This window comes from Panthera onca, chromosome F1 (assembly GCF_046562875.1).
Source record: "Panthera onca isolate mPanOnc1 chromosome F1, mPanOnc1 haplotype 2, whole genome shotgun sequence".
NCBI classification, from domain to species: domain Eukaryota; kingdom Metazoa; phylum Chordata; class Mammalia; order Carnivora; family Felidae; genus Panthera; species Panthera onca.
The window spans coordinates 21,793,678-21,815,256 of record NC_138355.1 but is presented as its reverse complement, the minus strand read 5'-3'; the positions used below and the strand labels follow the sequence as shown (position 1 = coordinate 21,815,256).

The 21,579-nt window shown below is 47.5% G+C and overlaps 1 protein-coding gene across 2 annotated transcripts in view; it reads right to left on the bottom strand.

Moving 5' to 3' along the window:
• BRINP2 (BMP/retinoic acid inducible neural specific 2) overlaps positions 1-21,579 on the bottom strand; it is a 127,476-nt gene that overhangs the window by 55,526 nt on the left and 50,371 nt on the right. For both annotated transcript variants that reach the window (XM_060643589.3, XM_060643588.3), the window contains exon 2: positions 8,178-8,527. In XM_060643589.3, coding sequence (XP_060499572.2) covers positions 8,178-8,449 — 272 coding nt within the window. In that variant the 5' untranslated portion in view covers positions 8,450-8,527. The remainder of the gene's footprint in view (positions 1-8,177; positions 8,528-21,579) is intronic.

The following is a 21,579-nucleotide window of genomic DNA, read 5'->3' as shown; positions in this document are numbered from 1 at the left end:
TGTGGGAACCACACTCCCCACACGCAGCACCCTGTGCCGCTTCAGAGACCTCCCCACCTCCAGCCACCTGCTCCGGTGAATCTTCCTTGAGGGCAGAGCCCCCTGAGGCCTGGGCCACGTCTCTTTCATCGCTGTGTCCCCAGCACTTGTGGAGTGGCCAGAATACTCACATGCTCAGGAAATATGTGCTGAATGAATAAATGCCCTGCCACGTGCCATTCACTGTTCTAAGCAACACAGGACTGAAATAATTTTCTTGTGGGAGATGTGGGAAGCCCTGAGGTAGGATAAATGTGGCAGAAGCGGAATAAAGAAAAAAAAAATGAGAATCCCTGACCCAGAAAAAGCTCTTCTCTTGAGGAGAAAAAATAAAAAAAGAAAAAGAAAAGGAAAAGACCACGTGACGAGCCAGTGTCCCTGTCTGCCAGCATCTGTGTCGTGATGGTTTCTAGATGAAGCCTACCTCACTCACACACACGGCTCTAAGCAGCAATTCATTCATGAATAAAATTAATTATTTCTCGAAGCAAAAATTAATCCTCTTTTTCTCTGCCCGACTGACTCAAGATCTCACTACTAAATCTCCTCTGAAAACAAAACTGATCTTGCTTTTCTCCCCTTGGCCATCCTGGATTTTTTCCCTTCATTTCTTGCACATATTTATTTTTACATTTTCTCTTCACAGACCATCTTTGTAATCTTGTTTCAAGCCAGGGTGGACAACCTGGGTATAGCCCTCAAAGACATAAAAACATTTGGGACAAGAGTCGTTTTGCCCTTGGGGAAACTGGAACTGGCATCCCGAGAATTCATTCTGACACAGCATCCATGGGCCAAATCTGTCCATCAATCGAGAATGTACTAAATGTCGTCTTCTCCCCAGCATGAAATGCAACCTTCCAACATGTTCTCCAGTGTGTGGACTGTCATTCAAACTGGACCGCTGAACTCCTAGAAATCAGCAGAACCCTGGTTTCTCTCTTTTGTAGCCTGCCATCATACCCAGAATCATGTTTTGCCCAAAGGAGACTCTCCATAAATACTTGTAAGAGGACCGAGTGAGCAAATACGCAGTGTGGTAAACTTAACCTGAATTTGATTTTTTAAGCATAAATGATGCAGGATTTTCAGATGAACCAGTAGCTTTACCGGGCCTTAAAGCACTGCTTACCATTTTTTCACCAGGGGAGCATTCACATCCCTTTTTTTCCAAGGTAGAAATGGAAGGAATTGCATTTGGCTCTACCTTCTCTGGATATACAATTACTTCTACTTCATTTTTACTCGTCTCTAATACATGAGTAATCCGTGCCCCTCCAGGTGCGAGTGTTTTGAAATTGAACCCTGGAAGAAGCCAGTGCCTAAGAGGCCCTTTTGGCATTTCGGAGGGACAAGTCACGGCAGAAATAACATAGTGTCACAGAGCAGGTGAAGGAGAGACACAGTCACATGCTTCTTGACATCTACATTAGATACCTGGGCCTGGCTGCCTAGTTTCTAAACCACAATTTGTGCTCCCAGGACGTTGGCTACACTGCTCCCGTGCCCACCACACCATTCCCCCAGCTCTCCACCTGGACAGTTTCCTCTCATTCATCAGAGTTTGGTCTATACTTTCCCTTTGATTCCAGCTTTCCTTGACCTTTCTGTGCAGAGTTCTCCAAACGTACTTATCTGTAAGTTCCATCAGATCAAGAACGGTGTCCTTCCTTGTCATGGTGTACGATTGCAATCTTGTAGAAGCACGAGCACAGAGTCGGCCCTCAAAAATACTGATTGAATGAATTTTGCTCTGTGTAATGCTCTTAAATTGCAATTATTTATGTGCTGTTTCTTCCTGCTCCAAGAGAGCAGAACACTTTCTCATTCAGTTATTTCTTCACAGTGGAAGCTTCGTATATGTCTGTGGCATTGTGTAGTATGTTTCCACGTCACAGTCGGAGACAGGACCCTGCCGTCTGAGGATGAGGCTATGCAACACCCGATTCGGGGGCCTTCCAGACATTTCGGGAAGGAAATTCCTTGGGTGAGGAAAAGGCTCATTCCTTAATCTGGGTCCACAGCCCAGATTAGATCCTATATGTCAGAGGTGCTGTACCTTTAGCTAGCACCAAACTCTTGGTTAAAGTAAACTCTGTTTTGTTCTGTCCCTTTCCTGACGCCTCACCTGTGAACAGAAAAATAGCACCTGTTACCAGATCTAGAGGCTCATCGTTGCCACCTTGCCTCTAATTTTGCTCTGATTTGTGTGTCTTTTTCTAGTTTGTAGACCGTTCATTTCTCTCCTTCCATCCCAGCTCCCTTGTCAAAATATAGATCCAGTGAGAAGTTGAGAGATCAACCAGTTCACTTGGGTGAGGCCCTCTCTCCAGAAGAGCTCCCCTTCTTCCTGCCTGTCCCATCCACCTGAGAAGCACGGCCTCCCTCGTGGTGCCCTGAAGCTGCATGATAACACAGCCCGTCTCTACCTCAGTTGCTGTAATGAACGCCTTGGAAATCACTGGGATTTACCCAGGCAGCCTGAGGTTGCCTTTGGTTGCCGTTTATTTATGTGGATTGTGATCTCTTAATTGGAGATGGTGCCTCTCCCAGGGTTCGCTGTTTATCCAAATCAGTATTTGTTAGTCCGTGAGACGTGGTCCGGATGATAAATCAGCTCTGGAGCTCCTCCTGTGTGATTGCTTCCACAGCTGCTTTCCGATTCCTCACCTCTCCATCTCCCGGGAGGCACCCACAGGCTGCTTCTAGGCCCTCCAGCCTTTTCTGCTTTTAAACTTTTCTCCCAGCTGCTGGATCTATTCTTACACATTCATGGGCCTTGGCACTAATAATTCCTGAACTTAACCTCCCTCGACTACTATTCTGTTTCATTTGTAACATCTCCAGTAAATATTAACGCATCGTGGGGGATGCTGCCTCACCACGGAGGCTTCTGTCCTTCTCCACCCTGCTCAATCCTGCTCTTCTCTCTACCTCCCAAGCTCTTAGCGCAATCAGATATGGTACTTCTTAAGCTTTCATGTCATACTGTTCGTCTGGGGCTCTTGTTAAAATGCATATTCTGACTCTGTAGGTCTGGGGTGAGGCCCGGGATCCCGTACTGTTTACAAGCTCTCACGTTATCACAGATGCTGCAGGTGCACCAGGCACGCTTGGAGCAGCATGGATCAAACATTTGATTGTTCCTGTTTCTCACTTCCCTCACATGTGAGCTATTGCCAAATCTTATTTTTCATCCTGATGAATTGCACAAAGATTGTCTTTTCTTAGGGTTGTTGCTCTGGTGTCTACTGAAAAGTTCTTTGCCTTCACTGCCCTAACTCACCACATCATCCGGTTCTGTCCCTGCTTGCCCGGTTGGATATTTCCAGATGCACCTGCTAAAAATGCATTCCTGCCTCAATGCTACCTACCTTTGGGTACCACTCCCCTCTCTCGTTTTCCAGCTTTGTTCTACTTTGGTTCTCAAAATCTGCAAAATTTGCCCAGAATATGATGAAAGTATAATATCCTTTTTGTCAATGATGACACCTATTTAATTTCTTTCTTTTTTGTTTGTTCATTTTTCTCCCCAAAGGCTTCTAATGTAGCCCCAGACCCTTCCTTCCTAAACAAGCAGCAGATAGAAATGGAGGCAATAATGACTAACTAAGATCGATAATTTGGAATTATACCTAGTTTTGCTTTCCTCCCAACCACCATATTATGCTCATTGTTCTGTATGATTTCTAACTTTTCTCTCTTAATTTTAATTTATTCTTTCCGAGTTTCAAGCGTTTCATCATAGTGGCTTGGATTTTTTCCAATCCCATGATTATCTCTCTATTAAAGCTTTAATACAAAAAGAAATAAAAAAAAAAAAAACCAGACTGCTCATTACTTTGATTTGTAGCAAGGGGAGAATGGAACATTACCGCTAGAGTGTTTCGAGAAACCATATTTACATTTGCATCAGCTCAATTTAGGTGCCTGATTAGGTTGCGTGGTATAATGAAGATGCACTTACCAGTCAGAGGGAAGTGGCATGGGCTAGAGTAATGGGCAGGAGACCTGAAGTCAGGAGCCCTGGGTGCTATTTCTGGCTGTGACCTTGAACAAGTCCATCTCACTGCTTTGGACCCTAACAGCCCCCATCTGCCTCACAGGGCTGCTGTGAGAGGTGGGGCACTTATGTGTATTTCTAGTGGGGGCTATGGAGTCAAGCAAGGGAGGGGGCATGGAGGTCACAGATGGAATTGGAGACAAGAGCTCTGCTCCTCTAGCTCTTACGACTAGCCTGTTAAGGGACAGAGTCTGAGAAATGGGCTGATTGCTCAGATCTTGATCTAACAGGGCTGGAAGACATGGGGAGAGGTTGATTAATGGCATTTAAAAGCTTGCCCCAAGTTGGGTATCATGGCCAAGCCCATTCTGTTATTTAGGAAGGCTTGACAAGAATGCCTATTGTCTTTCTTCTCATAACCGTGCCATGCCGAGATTGCTCGTTTTGTCCCTGGGGACAAGAAGTTGGCAGTGACTGGCTTCTGTAGGATGTCCTGAGGAAGGCCTGCTCAGTTAACAAGCCCTGGCTGTAGGAGAAAGATTTTTACCTGTGGGGACCAGTGAGCGTGTGCCCCAGAGATGATTCATTCATCCTTTGGTTGGTTTCCTCTCCCAAAGAGAGAGAGATTGAAGGATAAAGGTTAATATGCTTTTTCCCCCCTCCTCGTCATATAGTCTGTTGAATGTGGACAGACTTCAGCAGACATTATCACAAAGCACCCATGGCTCTTACCTCATTACCATTCTTTCATTGGCTAATATTTGTTGAGGACAATCTAATAATAGGGAATATTCATTAAATACTGTTCTAGGTGCTTAACATCAATTAACTAACTTAATTTTCACATCAATCTTTTAGGTAGACAACTATTATTGTCCTGGTTTTATAAATAAGGACATTGGGAAACAAAGCAATTATACAGTTTCCCCAACAATAGACAGCTAGTAAGCTGCAGCTCCAGGATTAGAACCCGGGTCATCTGGCTCCAGAACTTTCACTCTGAAGCATCTATGCCTACATGAATACAAACTTGAAACAGACAGGGCAACAATCTCCAGGGGCCCACGGTTAGAGGCCAAAGCTATTCTAGAACAACCAGGCATCTTCTCAAAGGGAGAGCACACTCTGATATCCACGTAAGAATAGATGGGATTCAGAGCTTAATATTAGAAACTTGCTTTTTGCCAGTTATGATCTGTTTACACACAAGAGAAGGAGGGCCTCTCTCTCATTGTGTGAGAGAGCTTCATGGCCTCTGCACCAAACATTCTAGCCACATTGGGAGGTCTTCTTCTTCCCACACCACAGTTCATCTCCTTTCTTCTACGGAAGGCACATGTGGATACCATCTGATTTCTACCTCCTGAAAACTTTCTTCAAGAAACAAATAAAACACTAATGCCATTTGAAACCCAGGATTTCACCACAGAACTGATGTTTTCTGTAAGCATTTTCTCTCTCTGCCCTTCTAGACAAAATGCCCTTCAGGTCATTGGGGACGACCCTCAATGTATATTTTACCAGTTTTCTGCGACCACTTTAGTCAAAGTAAGCAACATCTTGAATTTGCCAGAGAGAATTGCCACTGGAGACAAAAGAGGAAGGGCTCAAAATGAATTCCCACAGGAGTAATGTAGATCCCTACAACAGTATCCATGGATCCACCATTTTGCTTAATAACTAAAGGCAAAACTCCCAGAATGCTCCTGGAGCAGCCATGTGTGACCATTCTCTCTTCGCCCCACCAAAGGGTCACCCATCTGAATGCCGCATTCCTGTCAGAATGACTGGTTACTGTTTCCCCAAGTACAGGTTCATGTGCAATAACTGACCCCAGAGAAACAGAATGGCACAGTGTAAGAGCTTGTCACATTAAGTGATCAGAAAACCATTGCCAGCTGATAGAACGGTTGATGGTGCAGAAGTGATTACAGACACTCCCCATGGGCCAGCTCGGAGCTCCCGCCCAAGCATCCAGCGGCTGCCAGGCTTGGGGCTGGGACTCAATGAGAAGAAAAACCTACTCAGGGAGAAGTGATAGTTTATTCACTCCAGTTTCTATAGTCCTTTGAAGTGGATGGTGGTGTTGGGATTCCCAGCCTAACATTTCAGTTCCAATATACTTAAAAAAAAAAAAAAAGGGGGCTTCTAAAAGATTGGGATGAACTGAAAAGTCTAAGGTAAATTAAATCTTGTTTTCCTGGACTGGAGGGATTTGCTGCTTAAATACATTCTAGGGTGAATTTTCTCTCTCTCTCTCTCTCTCTCTCTCCCAGTCTCTGAGGATGGGAAAAAAAAATTCTTTAATAAAGAGAATCATTATTCTGAATTTACTTTATAGAAAATTTGTGGGGGGATGCATATGCTCAGTTTCTTGTACATTTGCTGAACATCAAGTCAAACTCTTCTGCCCATTTACCTTCACCTGAGCCGGCGTTAACTCTGCCTCTCCCAGCCTGAGTTGGCGGCATTCTGCCTCAGTGGCCCCAGCAAATTTTTTCCGTAGTCTTTAGAGGATGGCGCGGACCAGAGCCACTGAAGCAGAGTGTGAACTGCAATCCCGTCCAAGACCAGACCGGATCCAAGCACAATGGAAGAAAGAGAAAGGGTCTGAAAGGAGAGCTGGGTGGGTTGCTCCTGAGAGCGGACTTTCTCTCTCTGTACCAGCCCCTCAAATGCCTGATCTTGTCCCTTCCTCTGCATCCACGTGTGGGAACCCAGGAGAACAGCTTCTATAAATGGCTGCTCTTACCATTTGGGAACCTTCCAGGGATGAATACCCTGAAACCTTATTTCTGAGACCTTATACTAGCCTCCACAGACTGCATAGTTATCGCAGAAACTTTAAAAAACTCCCAGAAACAGAAAAATGTCTCTAAATATATTGTAAGAACCCAGATTCTGGAGTCTGGCTACAAGGAAGCTAATCCTGGCTCCACCCTTACTAGCTGTGTGCCTTTCCTCAAGTTCCTTAACTTCTCTGGACCTCAATGAGCTCATTTGTAAAAAGCGGATAATAACTGTCCTTCCAATATAGGACTGTTGTAAGGATTGAATGAACTCGTGTGCATAAGCCATGAAAAGTGCAAGATCTAGCAAGGGGGCCAAAAATTTCAGTATGTTCATATGACTAGAAATGCATGTGCCAAACGGTTAACAATAGCAACCTCTAGTTGCTAAAGGAACAAGGGACGTTCTGGTTTTATTTCTTTTTGTGCTTTTTCCTATTTTCTCTCTTTCTGTTGCATTAGAAACTAATTTGTAATTGGAAAAATAGATGTCTTTGATAAAAGAAAAAACTTTCAGCAAAGCTCCCAGGGCTGTCTGAAGGCCACGGGCAAGGTGAAGAGGACAAAAGAGCGGTGACAACAGGGTGAGTGGGCAGAGGGATGAAGGGGAAGTTTTTATTCAGAGATGCACTCGTGGGAGCCCTGAGGCTGGCTGGGTCACCCAAGGTGAGGATTTTGAGAACCCTTCTATTTTTGACATGCTTGGTCCAGCAGCCAGGCTCATCCCTCATCAGATGAGCCCGGCCAGCCTCATGGCTGACTTTCAGCTCCGACGCTCCCCAGGATGGGCCTAAAGGGCCAAGAAGACATAGCCCTTGTCCACGCACAAGGCCAGCCGCGGCTGTGGTGGGGACAAGGATGAGGGCAGACTTGCCCCCTGACCTGGAAGATCTCCCCCAACCTCGAAGGCAGGAGCTGGAGCTGCCCTTCCTTCATTTGCATGTCTAGGTAATTACAACTCATGAAAGTATCTAACCCATTAGTTAAAACCCGGCCCCAGCGTTTGACTCTGACCTCCTGCGGCAGCACGGGCCACACGCTGACTCCATGCTGCCTGGTTTGTCCTCAATTTATAAGCAGCACAGCCTATAAATAGAAACCCTTTTGCTCAGTTCCCCAGGAGGCATCAGCAGGTTTTCCAGCTTGTATGTGTTTTCTTCTTTCTTTTTTTAAAAACCAACATGGGAGGCTTATTTTCCCTGCCGGCTGCTCCCCCGCCCTCTCCCCCAGTTCAGTCTGGGGGCACGGGGAGCTGGCACAGCACCTGCAGCTCCGGACGGTGGGCAGGGGGCGGGGGCGCGGGGGTGCTGCCTGGCTCGGGTCCTGACCCGCCGGGCCCCACTCACCTGTAGATCCTGTACCTGGTGGTGAAACCCTGGCGGTAGCGCTCCATGAAGTCGGCATACTCCTGGGCGCGGTGGAAGGGGCCGCGGTCGGTGAGGAGCCAGTCCAGGGGCGGCTGGCCGGCGGAGGGGGCATGCTGCTCGGGGAGCGCGGCGGCGGCGGCCGTGGCCGAGACCGCCAGCACCCAGCCCGGGAGGCCCAGCGCCAGCAGGGTTGCCCATGGGGCCGCCGCCCGCCCGAGCCCTCTAAGCCGAGTGCCGCACTGCCGCCTCATGCTTCTCCCGGGCGGTTGGTTTCTTCATTCTCTCGCCACGCTCCCCCGCTCTGTGCCGCTCCTCCAGGGCTCCTGGAACTAGAAAAGTCCGACACGGCGATGTCAGTTGGACACCCTGGTCTCAGCCCGCACGGGCCTGTGCGCCTCGCACGTCAGGAACCCCCTTATGCTAACGACACCTCTTCATCGCAGGCACTGGGCAAAGTGCTCGAGGCACGTGTTCCCTTCGATCCTTAAAACAATCCTAGGGGGAAGACCGCCGTCCTCATTTTCACACATGTGAGGGTGAGGGTTAGGGAGATAAAGAGGGAAGGAAGAAACATTTGTGAACCCTGGAGGTCTGCCCAGCCGTTCCAGGAAGTTGCTTCCCTTCCTGTGTTGACTCAACGCCCTCTGCTTCTGTCTCCCTCCCTCAGAATGTTCGCTGGGGGTCCGTCGCAGGCCCACAGCGTCCCCACTGCCTCGAAAAGCTTGAGGCCAGGTGAACGGAGACCCCACTTCTCGGGCAGCCAAGCGTGCGGCACAGAGGTAGGGAGGTCCCGTCGTTGCTGGGAAGCTGGGTGAACTTGAACAAATCACTCCCCTTCTCTGGCTGTAGTTTTCTCCTACAGAAAATAAAGGGGCTTGATGAGATAATATCTAAGACTCCTTCCAGCCTTCAGGATCCAATCCCTCTTACTGAAGGCCGCGCAGGAATGGCGTTAGAGCGGGAAATCGGATCGCCTACCATCAGAGAGCAGATCTGAGTACACACGAGGCCTGTAGTTCTGTCTCCACAGGGCATGGGAGCTCCCTGATGGCAGGGCTGTGTATTCTTCTGTCCCAGGTCTCGAGAGCAGACAGCTGGTGTTTAGAGACCCTCCTTGAAGGAGTGAATGAGCATATGCCCGGCCTTCTCTGAGTAGAAGGGAAGGGGCCAGGCAAGAAGATTCTGGCCTTCAAAACTCCTGACTGCCTGTGACTCCTCATATTTTATATGGCCTTCGATCTCCAGCTCCTGCACCTTGTCTAAGAATAAACAGTCATCTTTACAAACCTTTGGGCAGACACAGAGGACTGATTCGATCCTATGGAGGTCCTTACAATTGCATTTGTCCCTCAGATCTTGAACAGCACATGCCGTCTCCCCTCGCCAAGAGCACTTCAGTGCTAGAATGTGCTAGGATGCCTTCTAACCCTACCCCCCAGGACCTGTAATCTGTGGCCTTGAGGACTTTCTCTGGCTGTCAAAACCAAGGAGACAGGCTCCTTCCTTGGGGATGAAACAAGGATGTTAATTCTCTGGTACTTCCAGAGCCCTGTAAGGGCAGACAAAGTAGCCTTCAGCATCTGATTCATGCCCCCTTCCAGAGTCCCCAGTGTCGTCTGCAATGGCTCCAGTTCAACAAAACCACCAGACTTCCCTTGGACCGGTGTGAGCCCTGAAGAGGCTTCCGGGAGGCGGGGCCAAGCATGAATCCTGGATACACAGAGCCTAAAGGCTGGCCCGAGTGTGAGAGACCCGAGCCTCAGCATTTGTACAGGATGCTTTCAGGAGGGTTGTGGCCTCCTCTTGGAAAGATGCATGAGAATATGCACCTTCAGACTCACTCCTCCACCCCAGCTAGGAGGTACTGACCACCTACTATGTGCTCCTGGGTGATTCTTTAAAAAAAATTTTTTTTAATGTTTATTTTTGAGAGAGAGAGAGAGACAGACAGACAGACAGACAGACAAAGCGCAAGCAGGGGAGGGGCAGAGAGAGGGAGACAGAATCTGAAGCAGGCTCCAGGCTGGCTCTGAGCTGTCAGCACAGAGCCCGACATGGGGCTCGAACCCACAAACCGCAAGATCAGCCAAAGTCTTAGCCAAGTCAGACGTTTAACAACTGAGCCAAAGTCAGACGCTTAACAACTGAGCCACCCAGGCACCCCTGTGCTGGGTGATTCTTAGAAGCTGCCCCAGTTGATTCTCACAGTAAGTTTGTTACAATGGCGTTATTATTACAGGTTTGCCTCTCACCAGGACTCGGTGGAGTTGCGCTAGGAAGATGCAGAGACAGAATATGAGCTTAGATCTGGCTCCATGTCCAGACCTTGCCAAGAAGGCTGTGCCTACCTAAAGAGCTGGTGCCACCACAAGACAGATCCTCATTTCGTGCACTGGTCGAGACAGAGGCCAAAAGAAGAATACGGAAGTGACACCGGCCTTACTGGGTCTCAGAACATAGCACAGAATTCTGATCATTAAAATAGGTGATGCTGGCACACAAACTGGATGGGCAGATCAATGATATAGAACAGACAGCTCAAAAATAGAGCTCATTATCAACAAGAGCTAAGCATACACATATACATATGAAAACATTACAGACTAATTGGGTAGGGGATGGAATATTTTAAACATCGCATTGGGAAATTAGTTCCAGATGGATTAAAAAGTTAAATATAAAAAATAAAATCATAGAAGGAAGAAAAATCCCTGAGTGTTTTATAATAAGCATGCATTACTCTTGAATCAGGGGAAAAGTGATATAAACTGAAAGGAGTCAGCCTTGCACATGGGGGGGGGTGGGTAGGACCTGTTTTTACAGGATGTAATCCGATGAGGATGCCCAAAATATTTGTCATTTGATCATTCACACATTCATTTCTTGAGAAGCATAAATTGGGAACTCCTAAGACACTATGCTAAGCATTGATTATACAAAAGCAAGGGCTCGCTCCATTATCTGAAACTCTATTGGTGATTAATTCCTCTTATAAAATACTGTTCTGTTTTTAAAGGCATGTTGACGGAGGAAGGGAGGGGAAGGGAGAAGGGTCATTTTGGAGACTGGGGCTACTTGACTCCGCAGGCCAAGGCAGCAAACACTATGAAGTGGAAACACACTGACCGGTGGGAGAACACTGTGGAAGACAGGATTCTAAAATGGCCCCGTGTCCTTCTGTGCACTCCCCCACATAATCTCCATGTCCTTCTGTGCACGCCTTGCATAATCTGCTCCCTTTGAGTGCAGGCAGGACCTATGAATATGGTCAGATACTACTAATCAGTTACTAATCACTTAATTTTGAGTTGTTCAAAGGGGAAAGTATCCTTGGTGGGCCTGACCTAATCAGGAGAATGAGAACCCTTAAAAGAAAGTGAAGTGTCAGAGAGACAAGCTCCTGGTGATGTGAAGAAGGCAAACAGCCATACTGTGAATGGCCTATTGGGGGGCATGCAGCAAGGGACTGTGGGTCGCCTCTAGGAACTGAGAGCAATTCCCTGTCAACAGCTAGTAAAAAAAAAAAAAAAAAAAATGAGAATGACAGTCATAGCCCAAGAAAACAAATTCTGCCAACAGCCACATGAGCCTGGAAGAAAACCCGGAGCCCCAGGGAAGCACCGCTTCCCTGACACCTTGATTTCAGTCAGGTGAGACCTGGAGCGAGAGGACCCGGCTAACCCATACCCGGATTCCTGACCCCCAGAAACTGCGAGACCGTAAATTTGTACCGCTCGATGCCACAAAGTTGGTGGTAATTCATTCCACAGCAATAGAAAAAATAATACAGACAACATAAAAGATGGCAATACTCCTCTACCGTCCTGTGCAAAAGCCTGGTCTGGTGAGGGGTTTCCGTGCTCCCTGAGGAAGAACCATCTGTTGTTCTCTGCACGCGAGAAAGATAGCATGGCAGTTTCCTGAGCAGAGTGATGCTGCTCACCTCCATCCCCCCCGCTGTCTAGATTACACACCCCTCAAGGTCAGAGTTCAGGTCTTTGCTTTTATAATTCCAGCCCTCACACATAGTTCGTCCTCAAATTTATGTGATGACTCAATTCCGTGCGTTTTATAGAAGGATCACGGTGAGCCAGGGACAACACGTGGCATTGGCTCAGCTCCTGAACTTCTTGGGCCCTGTGCTCTAACACGGGGGGGGGGGGGGGGGGGGGGGCAGTGGCGGCCGCCACCTTGCCTGCCAATCAAGAGTTTTCTGAGGACAGGTGTGAAAGGCCGTGTGCTCTTTGAAAGAAAGGAGATACGTTCCGTCAATGTGTGCTTCTTGCCATTCTTTGTAATTAGGCTTTTTCAGAGCTCACAATGTGCTGGAACCTGCCTGCTTCTAGGAGTATCAGCTTTGGAATCAAATGGTTTTGATTGCCGGGCCAAGTCTGCTGAGTGCAGCAGGATCGCCTGAATGCAGCGCTGACTGCTCCCGGGAAACATTTGGCCTTGGAATCCTACGGCTTCCGCTTCGTCGCTTTTCCTCGGCATCTGAAGACATCCCGACGAAAAGATCTCTTTTCAAGAGGGAGAAGTTTTAAACCGGTTTCAAAACTTTCTCTTAAAACATCTCTAGACTGTGTTCCCTCACCTTTAAAAAAAAAAAAAGACAAAGTAACGGCTGCACTGACAGTTGTGCGAGAATTAGGCTCTTTCAGGGGAAGGGCTCTGGGGCCATTTCCTGTTTACGCTCCACAAATAATATCACTAGGGATTTTGTAACAGCAAACGTCCAGCAAATTATAACCATCTCAATTCTCCTGACTTCTGGTGGGATTGCTAATATTCAGCAGGTTGAAACAATTAGCACCTTCCCCACAATGCTTCCAAGGGTCGTTTTATGCTAAAGCTGACTGTGTAAGTAAACCTCCATGTTCCGCGTGAGTATTGTTAAAGTCATGGCTGAGCTAGCTCCTTGAGGAACAAAATACAAATGTACTTGTGAGAGCCAAATAATTCCATTTACTTACACTACACCTACGACAGAGTTTTACACCTACACAAATAATAAATTAGCCTTGGACCAAAGGCACAAGTGAAATAAGTTCATCGAGCCGTGAATAAAAGGGATTACGGTTTTGCCAATAGAGAAAATCAAGTACAGACCAAGTCACGTGAGAAGCAGGCAGAGCGGCCTTTGAAATGGAGAGAATCGTATCTCCACCACTCTGTCAACCAGCTGAGGACCTGGGGGGGGACAGTGTCATGTTCTCCTGGTGATCTCAATCTCCATTTATGCCCGGACCTGTCGATATGCAGAGCAGTTAGGATCTGGGGCGTCCGCTGCTCACATGCTAAATCTTGGCAAATGACATAGGAATAGAGTCTCCTCAGGACTCCTGGGTGGCTCGGTTGGTTAAGCGTCCTACTCTTGATCTCAGCTCTAGTCTCGATCTCAGGGTTGTGAGTTCAAGCCCCGTAATGCACTCCACCCTGGGCGTGAAGCCTAATTAAAAGAAAAATTTTTAAAGAAGTAGAGTTTCCTCTCTGAAAACTATTCTAGAGGGAAGGTCACTTATCAGAGGAGTTGAGGGCACGGCCAAGCTAAGCTGCTGTTAGAGTCCAGAAGAGAAGGAGAAATAGAAAGTGTCATTATAATTAACAAAATCATTCATTCTGTCAACAATTGTCATTAATAAATGCCAGCATAAATCACTTAATATTTGTGTGGTAGTTACTGCTTACGAAGCACAGGTGATAAAATTACACTTGAACTTCATCTTCCAGATTTTTTTCCCCTTTTAACAGATGAAAATGCTGAGGCCAGGAATGGATGTGAGCTGCAAGAGGGAATCAGGTGTTTCAGCGGTAGATCAATATCTACCTGCTTTAAAACATTTTTTAATGGTGATTTATTTTTGAGAGAGAGAGAGAGAATAAGCGGGGGAGGGGTGGAGAGAGTGGGAGACACAGGATCTGAAGCCAGCTCCAGGCTCTGCACTGTCAGCACGGAGCCCAACGTGGGGCTCAAACCCACAAACCATGAGATTATGACCTGAGCTGAAGTTGGACGCTCAACCAACTGAGCCACCCGGCCGCCCCCAGGTCTACCCTCTTCAGATCCTCCGGTATCACTTAACGTGATTCACATCGATAAAACTACGTAGGCTTTGCCACTTACAGGTTCCCTTGGGAGCAAGTCACTTCCCTCTGGGAGCGTCCTCTGGTCATCAGTGAATTGATTTCAGAGGTAAGATGATCCCTAGGATCCTGCCCGGTGCCGAAATTCCATTATTCTATGCAAACACAAGGGGCGCAAATATATGGGGAAAGGCATTAAGATTTCAGTCCTATTTGGGAGGAAACTCTGTTTCAGGAAGGGAGTGAAGCATATAAAAAGTGAGGTATAAAGCCAAAATCCTTGCCCGTTGGAGCAGTGACATTTCATAAAATGATTAGGCAGTGACATTAAATAGGTTTTCAAGCCATTTGAGTGGTTAATTGGCCAACTCTATTGAGGAGATGTTTTCTTGAATAAATCTGAGGGTGTCTTTGGTAGACACGCACAGAAAGCGTGATTTGTTCTTGTCCTCCACCACATGTTGGTGTGAATTCGGCCTCCCCTTTGTCTAGAAAGGGCGGACAGACAAGAGAAATGACAGGGCGTTCTGGGGTGGAGATTCCTAAAGGGCAGGTAGATGTGGAGGGCTGTTAGTTCACCTCAGTGACTTTCAGTCTCCCCTCTCGTCGGGATGAGCTCCAGCCTCCACAGAGACTAACCACGGCACGTTTGCCCTGGTCATAGGCTCCTGGTTGCCCTTCCGAGAGCTTCCGTCCTGGCCGTCGTTCCCCGCGTGAGCCCAGGCAGATGTCACACCCCGACGGCCATGTCTGCTCTAGGCTCCGTGACACAACCTTCGGTTTCTCCCCCAGAACCGGCCCGGAACCATCAAGCTACATTTACATTTGCTGCATTTCCCGACCGCTGGTCAGGAAACAACTTAAAATAGGTGAGGCATATGGATATCCTCCCTGCGTAAGATCAGGGGAGCAAGATTAATGATTATGTGTGCAAAGGTAGGAGCTAATTATAATGACTGTTTCCTAAATGTTCTTACATTCATCTGAGACCTCTGAGAGGAGAGGGTGGAAGAGGGGAAGGGCCTCGCCGAGGTCACTCCACAGAGAAGCAGAAGGGACACTCACACATTCGGACTCCAAGACCTATACCGCAGCTGTCCTCATCCTCACCCACTTCTGTCCTTCAAACAGCCAGTTGTTAAGCAATTCCTATGCACAAGGAATGTCCTAGGTGATGGCACTAAATCTGATGCACAGACCCAGAACTTGCCCTCACGGAACAGGAAGAAAGTATAGGACTTGGGGGTCCTAGGAGTTTAAAAGAACGACACACACGCATATGCCCATGCGCACACACACACAGCTTTAGTGACAATTAGACTTTGTAGGCTCCACCCCCTCAGGGCTCCAAATTTATAGGTTTCTGCTGTGTGATAACCAGCCCTTCACTTGTCAAGGGCGGACTCATCTGTCAGTCGTAGAGGCTTCGTACGCGCCTGGGGGATGTCCTTGGCACTTTCCTTGGAGAGACAAGCAACCTGACAGGCTTTGCCTCACACAGTAAAGCCCGGGTCGCGGTGTCTGACCAGGGAGGCCCCTATGCCCCAGAGCTTCTCTTGAGGTCACGGAGGCCTCCAGAAAAGGGAAAGAAGGCAGTGCTGATCAAACAGAACCTCTAAGCGAAAGGTTGTCTATTTCAAAGCCTTTAAAACCTGGTCTCCATGCAGATCAACCTTCCTCGAAACCACTTCCATTATACTCCTTTAGGAAAGAACAGCAGTTCCTTGTGGCCCTGAGCTACATCTGCCCTCCTCTGCCACACACCGAGAGCCCCGCCAGCGGGTCCATGGAGAAGCGCCACAAGCATAGGCCAGCAAGTCGAGCTGCCCGGCTTCTCATGCTGGCTCCAGCTCCCTGGCCTCAGTTTCCTCTTCTGTGATGTATATTAAAAAAGGGTAACAATACTCATGCCTCCTCATAGGGTTGTGGGGATTAAGCGAGCTAACATTTACAAAGCCTCTAAAAAGTGCCTGGCCTGTGGTGAGTGCTGTGTATGTGTTCACTGTTATTTCTTCCAACGCTTCAACATAAGTATCAGAGCCAGAAAGAGTCCACAGGCACCGCCTCATCCACTATGGGGTTTTGTTTGCTTGTTGCTGTTTACAGGTAAGAACACTGGAGCCTAAGAAGGTAAAATCTCTGTTAAAGAGATATGTCCCCGTTAGCTTTTGGGGATCTCTACAGGTCACTCTGAGTGGCCTCACCGGTCTTCCTCCCCAGGCCCTCCATAGTTAATGACTCAGAAGTGGGCAGTCCATCTGCCTTTCTCTGTGGCCTCTGTCACCTGACCCTTTGTTATCTGCCTGTGGGCCCTAACACTGTGTTCATTTCTGCCTCCCCCTCCTCTCCGTGAGTCTGTGTCTGCCTGTGACATCTTTTAGACTCATTTTCTCCAACAAACTTCTCAAAGCTTGGCTCTGTGTTCATTGCTTGGTAACTTTGCCTTCTTTGGGTCCCTGATTAATTTCCACCTGATCATGTCATAGAACTGGGGGGAACAGGGTGAGATCCTGGAAATTAGCTGGAAATCATCCAGTGGTTCTCAGCAGCCTGGAGTGTGTGCGGTATATGTGTGTTGGTGAGAGTGATGATGGGGGTGGGGGTTGGTATAGAGACAGAGAGGGAGGGAAAGGGAGAAATAACTGATGTCCTAGGTTGGGGTATATTTCTATGTTTTGAAATATTTTGCAAATCCCTCAAGGAACTTTTGATGCAACTGTCCAGTGCGAGCCAGTGATGGAATCCCCTTCACAATGGACAAGAGATGAGAAAACGTAGGGCCACAGAGGTGCGGTGAGTTATTCACAGTCACGTCGCTGACTTGGGGGCAAATCAGGACGTGAACCTGGCCTCCAATGCTATGCCTAGAGCTTATTCTGTCTATTGCACACGTGTCCGTGAGAAATTGACATTTCCAGAAGTGGGAACCCATGAGTTCCAGAGCCCCCATCGTCATCATCACCAATTATTGCACAGGCATCAATCACTATGTGCCAAACACTGGTCTTTAAAACTTTCCATTCATTGACTCATTTAATTTTCACAGAACCTTAGGAGGTGGATGTTGTTGTTATGCCTGTGTTACACTGGGGAATGCTCAAGAACAGAGAAGCCAGTAATGTTCTTCCAAGAGAGTCCTTAGTATGGTCAAAATGACCTAAAACCTAAGATCCACAGACTTTATTCTGTTAAGGGAGCTGTAGTCACAGAGGTTATCCTGGATGCCTCTAGGTCACTCACTCTCATTTAAGAAATTGCTACGGAGTGATGAAAAGTCTAAAATCTTAGAGTTTAAAAGTAGGTCTCGCCCAAAATCATTTTCCTGATGTGGATAAAGACATTTAAGCCTTCTGCTTTTGGGGAAACTGTGTGGCTCCTGTTTAGATGGCCTGTCAGCATGGCCTTAGGAGAAGGCAGTTACATATCACTTGCACTATCTTAAAATTCATAAGGTCAGGCATGTTCCCCCAACCTGGGCCCGGGTGGATGACCCATAGGTGCTGGTTTCCTGCACAACCCCTGAGTTACTGCGCTCTTTCCTCAGACCCTCCAACCAACTGGGCCTGTGCCCAAGATCCCCATCCCCTCCTTTCTACCCAATCTTAGCGTGTGCATCTCAGGTAAGGGGTTCGCATCCTTCTTGACTCCTGAACCCGCTGCCCTCAGCTCCCCTACTTGCTGTTGTAGGAGACAGACCTCCAAGAATTGCCTACTCTTTTGCCTAATTCTGAACTGCCCCCCCAAGCTCTTTTTGTGTTCCTCTTGACGCATGCTGGCCAAAGCTGGTCCTCCTGCGACCGAGATCATGCCAATTGCCGCCTGCCTCTGGATGTGCCCCTCCCTGGGTCCAGCTACTGAGTCATTCGCTCCAACCCCTAGCAGACTGCTGGTTCCATCCTCCAGAGAGGAAACCTTCTCCATCCCTGCCTCCTTCCCACCAGCCCGGCTTCCGCTGCTCAAGCCCCAGCTCGCTTCCCAGCAGAGCCAGCTTCTATATACACACAGGACAATTTAAGTATTTCTTTCAGGCCTGAGAGGCCAAAATAAACCTAAGCCAATCACGTAGAAATTGCTCACCACCTTGCGGGCAGCCCCACCGAGGTGGGGCTGACGAGCAACTCTCCATCCTGACCCTCGGCCCTCAATGCTACTCTTGCTCTTGGCTTCCTGCCATGCCTGTCACTGAATCTGAACTTTTAGCCCAAGCTCTGCCCTATTTGGGCCTTGGCACAGACCAGAATGTAAAATGATAATTCCCTGAGCTGTGCCAAACAGCACAGAGCTCCCGAGATGTTACAGATGCAGCTGTGACCAGCAAACACATTGTTTCCGGGATGGTGTTTGTAAATATATGAGCTGCCCGACAGCTTGTGGAATTAAATATAGATGCTACATCACAAAGTCTAGCTAAAATAAACTATATGCTGCTCAATGAATGTCAATAAGTACACGGAGAAAGAATCATTATCCCTTTTCTGCAGCACAGTCCAAGGAACCCATCCCTAAGTGGGTTTTTCTGTTTGTTTGCTTGCTTTTTGAGGAAGGCAACGTTTCCCCCCCACACAGGCTTTTGACTGGTCCCGGTGGGCAGCCGGGGGAGGGTGGCATGCAGTGACCGAGTGGGCACGATCGGGAAGGTTGCTGCGCTGGATGTGTTGTGTATGGGGTGGTGGCCAGAGCCAGCCCATCTGAGGTTCCCGGATGGACCAGGCAATCACAGTCAACCTTTCAGGATTGCTGGCTTTGAGAAACCATTTCTAGAAGTACGGTCTGAAGCGCGCTGGTGGGTTCGAGAGACATGATGGAAAGCAAGCTGATCCATCACGGCCAGTCCCCTCTCCCGTTCTTGAGCCGAATGCCTCCCCTTCCCTCGCAATGATTTCTACTGGCTGCTTGTATATTAGCAGCCTCTTAAGTGAATAACGGCAGGTTACCCGAAGCTGGCGTTCACACACTAAAATCGGCATCCCGAAGGAGGTTTCTGAGCGCTCTCGTTCAGCCTTCGGCCGAGAAGCCTTGTTGCCTTGCGATCCTGGGCGTTACGCAGAGCCCACGCTGCTCTGCCCGGACTGCCAAAACCTCACTCCAGGAGGTGGTGCAAAGTGAAAGGCGCTCTGAATTCGGGGCGACGGCAGTGTGGCCCCGAGGAGTTCAGGTTTGACTTGTGCGGATCATTTTGAACGTATGCAACTGCCACGCTGTTGCCCATTGAATGCATTTGTCCGTGCGTGTTCCTCTCTGGCTCTTTAGCACCAAGTTCTCTCTCCGCTACAAAGGGGAGCCGCAGACCTAGGTAGACCGCGGCAGCTCCAGCACCGTCTGGGTCCTTGTGCAAAAAGGTTTCCGAGTTTCCGGTAGAAGAGCTAGAGTAATTCTCTACAAACCTTAATGCAGGCTTCCTTCTGGCTCACCCTGCCACGGACTACCCAGACTGCTTCTGATCAATTAAACCCTTTGGAAGATGTGGCGATAAGTTTCCCCACTTCCTTCCTTTTAGGAAAGCTAATAAATAGCTATTCGTTCATCCGACTAATGTTTATCGGACAACAAACATTTAGCTAGAATGTAAAATGCACGAAGGGGACAGTGGAAGGGAGGCTGGAAGGTAACACTGGGATTTCTTTCAAAAAAAGGTGAGGGCAAATCCTTACAATAATTCTCTCGCGGCAAGCCTGATTAGCCAAAGCCACACTAGAATGACTGTGCTGACCGGGATTTACAGATGTCCACAACTGAGTGACAACTGAGGCTTGACTCTGCAGCTTCTGATTCAAAGCGAAGATCATTCTCAGCTAATTTTGAATTGTATCATTGATTTTCAGTCCAAATCTTTGGAAAAACAGTAGAGAGTAACTCCTAAGAACTTGGAAAATTAAATCAAATATCCCATTCCTCAAACTTGGTAACAGAGAATACAGTTAAGACAGAGCCAAGTATTTATTCTGATGGGTCTCCAGTGTGTGTGTGTGTGTGTGTGTGTGTGTGTGTGTGTGTGTGTGTGTGTGAGAGAGAGAGAGAGAGAGAGAGAGAGAGAGAGAGAGAGAGATTTGCCCCATGAGACCTTTATCAATTTCCAGAGAAATATTTGGTTGCAACAACTTGGAGAGGGGTGCTATTTCTCGTGGGTAAGGCCAGGTAGCTGTTAAGCATCCTATAATCCACAGGACAGTTCTAATAATTCCCTGACTCCAAATGTCAGTAGTGCTCAGCTCTGGCTTAGGCCAACAAATTCTAATGATCTCAGACTCATACAGTATTTCTGAATACTGGAAGGCCAAGTTTTTAGAAAAGTTTTTCATGCACACCTAGTTTGCCAACATACGTCATAGCGGTGAAGACCAAAACTTCTCATCCCCACAATCCCTCCTTCTAGGCTTCCTGTTTCCTGTTTAATTGGTCCTTGATAACAACAACAACAGTTAAAAGACCTATTTATTGAGTTATTATTTTCTACTGGGCACTGTGCTAAGCACTTTACTATCAACAAAGTAGATAGTACTAATCCACAAGCAGTTAATATAAGGAAAATGAGATTCTAAGAGATTTAGAAACTTGTGCACCTCCTTCCCTTCCTTCCTTTTTTCCTTCCTTTTTTCCTTCCTTCCTTCCTTCCTTCCTTCCTTCCTTCCTTCCTTCCTTCCTTCCTTCCTTCTGGTTCAGTCAGAAAGCCAATAGGCAGGCCTGTGCAGCAGGGCGGGGGCGGGGGGCAACTAGCAAGGATCTGGATCCATGTAAGGCAGGTAGTTGAGTGGAGCAGTAGCCCAGTGAAGTCAGGAAATTGGTTTCATACGGGGCGGGGGGGTGGTTAGCCAATAAGTAAGTATATTAAGGATAACAGCAGCTAAATTTCTTATGGTCAAAGAGAGGAGTTGGAAATATGGAAAGAAAAAAAGCTAGAATAAACACTCTGGTTTGGCCTGATTAGAAGTATGAATTCATATTTCTAAATCTAGATAGAGAAATAGAAGGATAGAGAGAGAGAGAGGTTGACAGATGAACAGATGGGGAGATAAATAGATGTCAGATAGATAGACAGAAATGTGTGCGTGTGTGTGCGTGTGTTTGCACATTAAATATAATATGATATTCTGGGTTGATTCTGGAATAGAAAAAAGGATATTAGTAGAAAATGGATGTAATCTAAATAAATTTTATAGTTTACTTAATAGTATTGCACCTATGTTAATTTCTTATTTTTGACAAATGGGCCACGGTTACAAGATATGAAAGTTAGGAGAAGCTGGATGAAGGACACACAAGACCTCTGTGCTCTTTCAAACTCTTCTGTAAATATAAA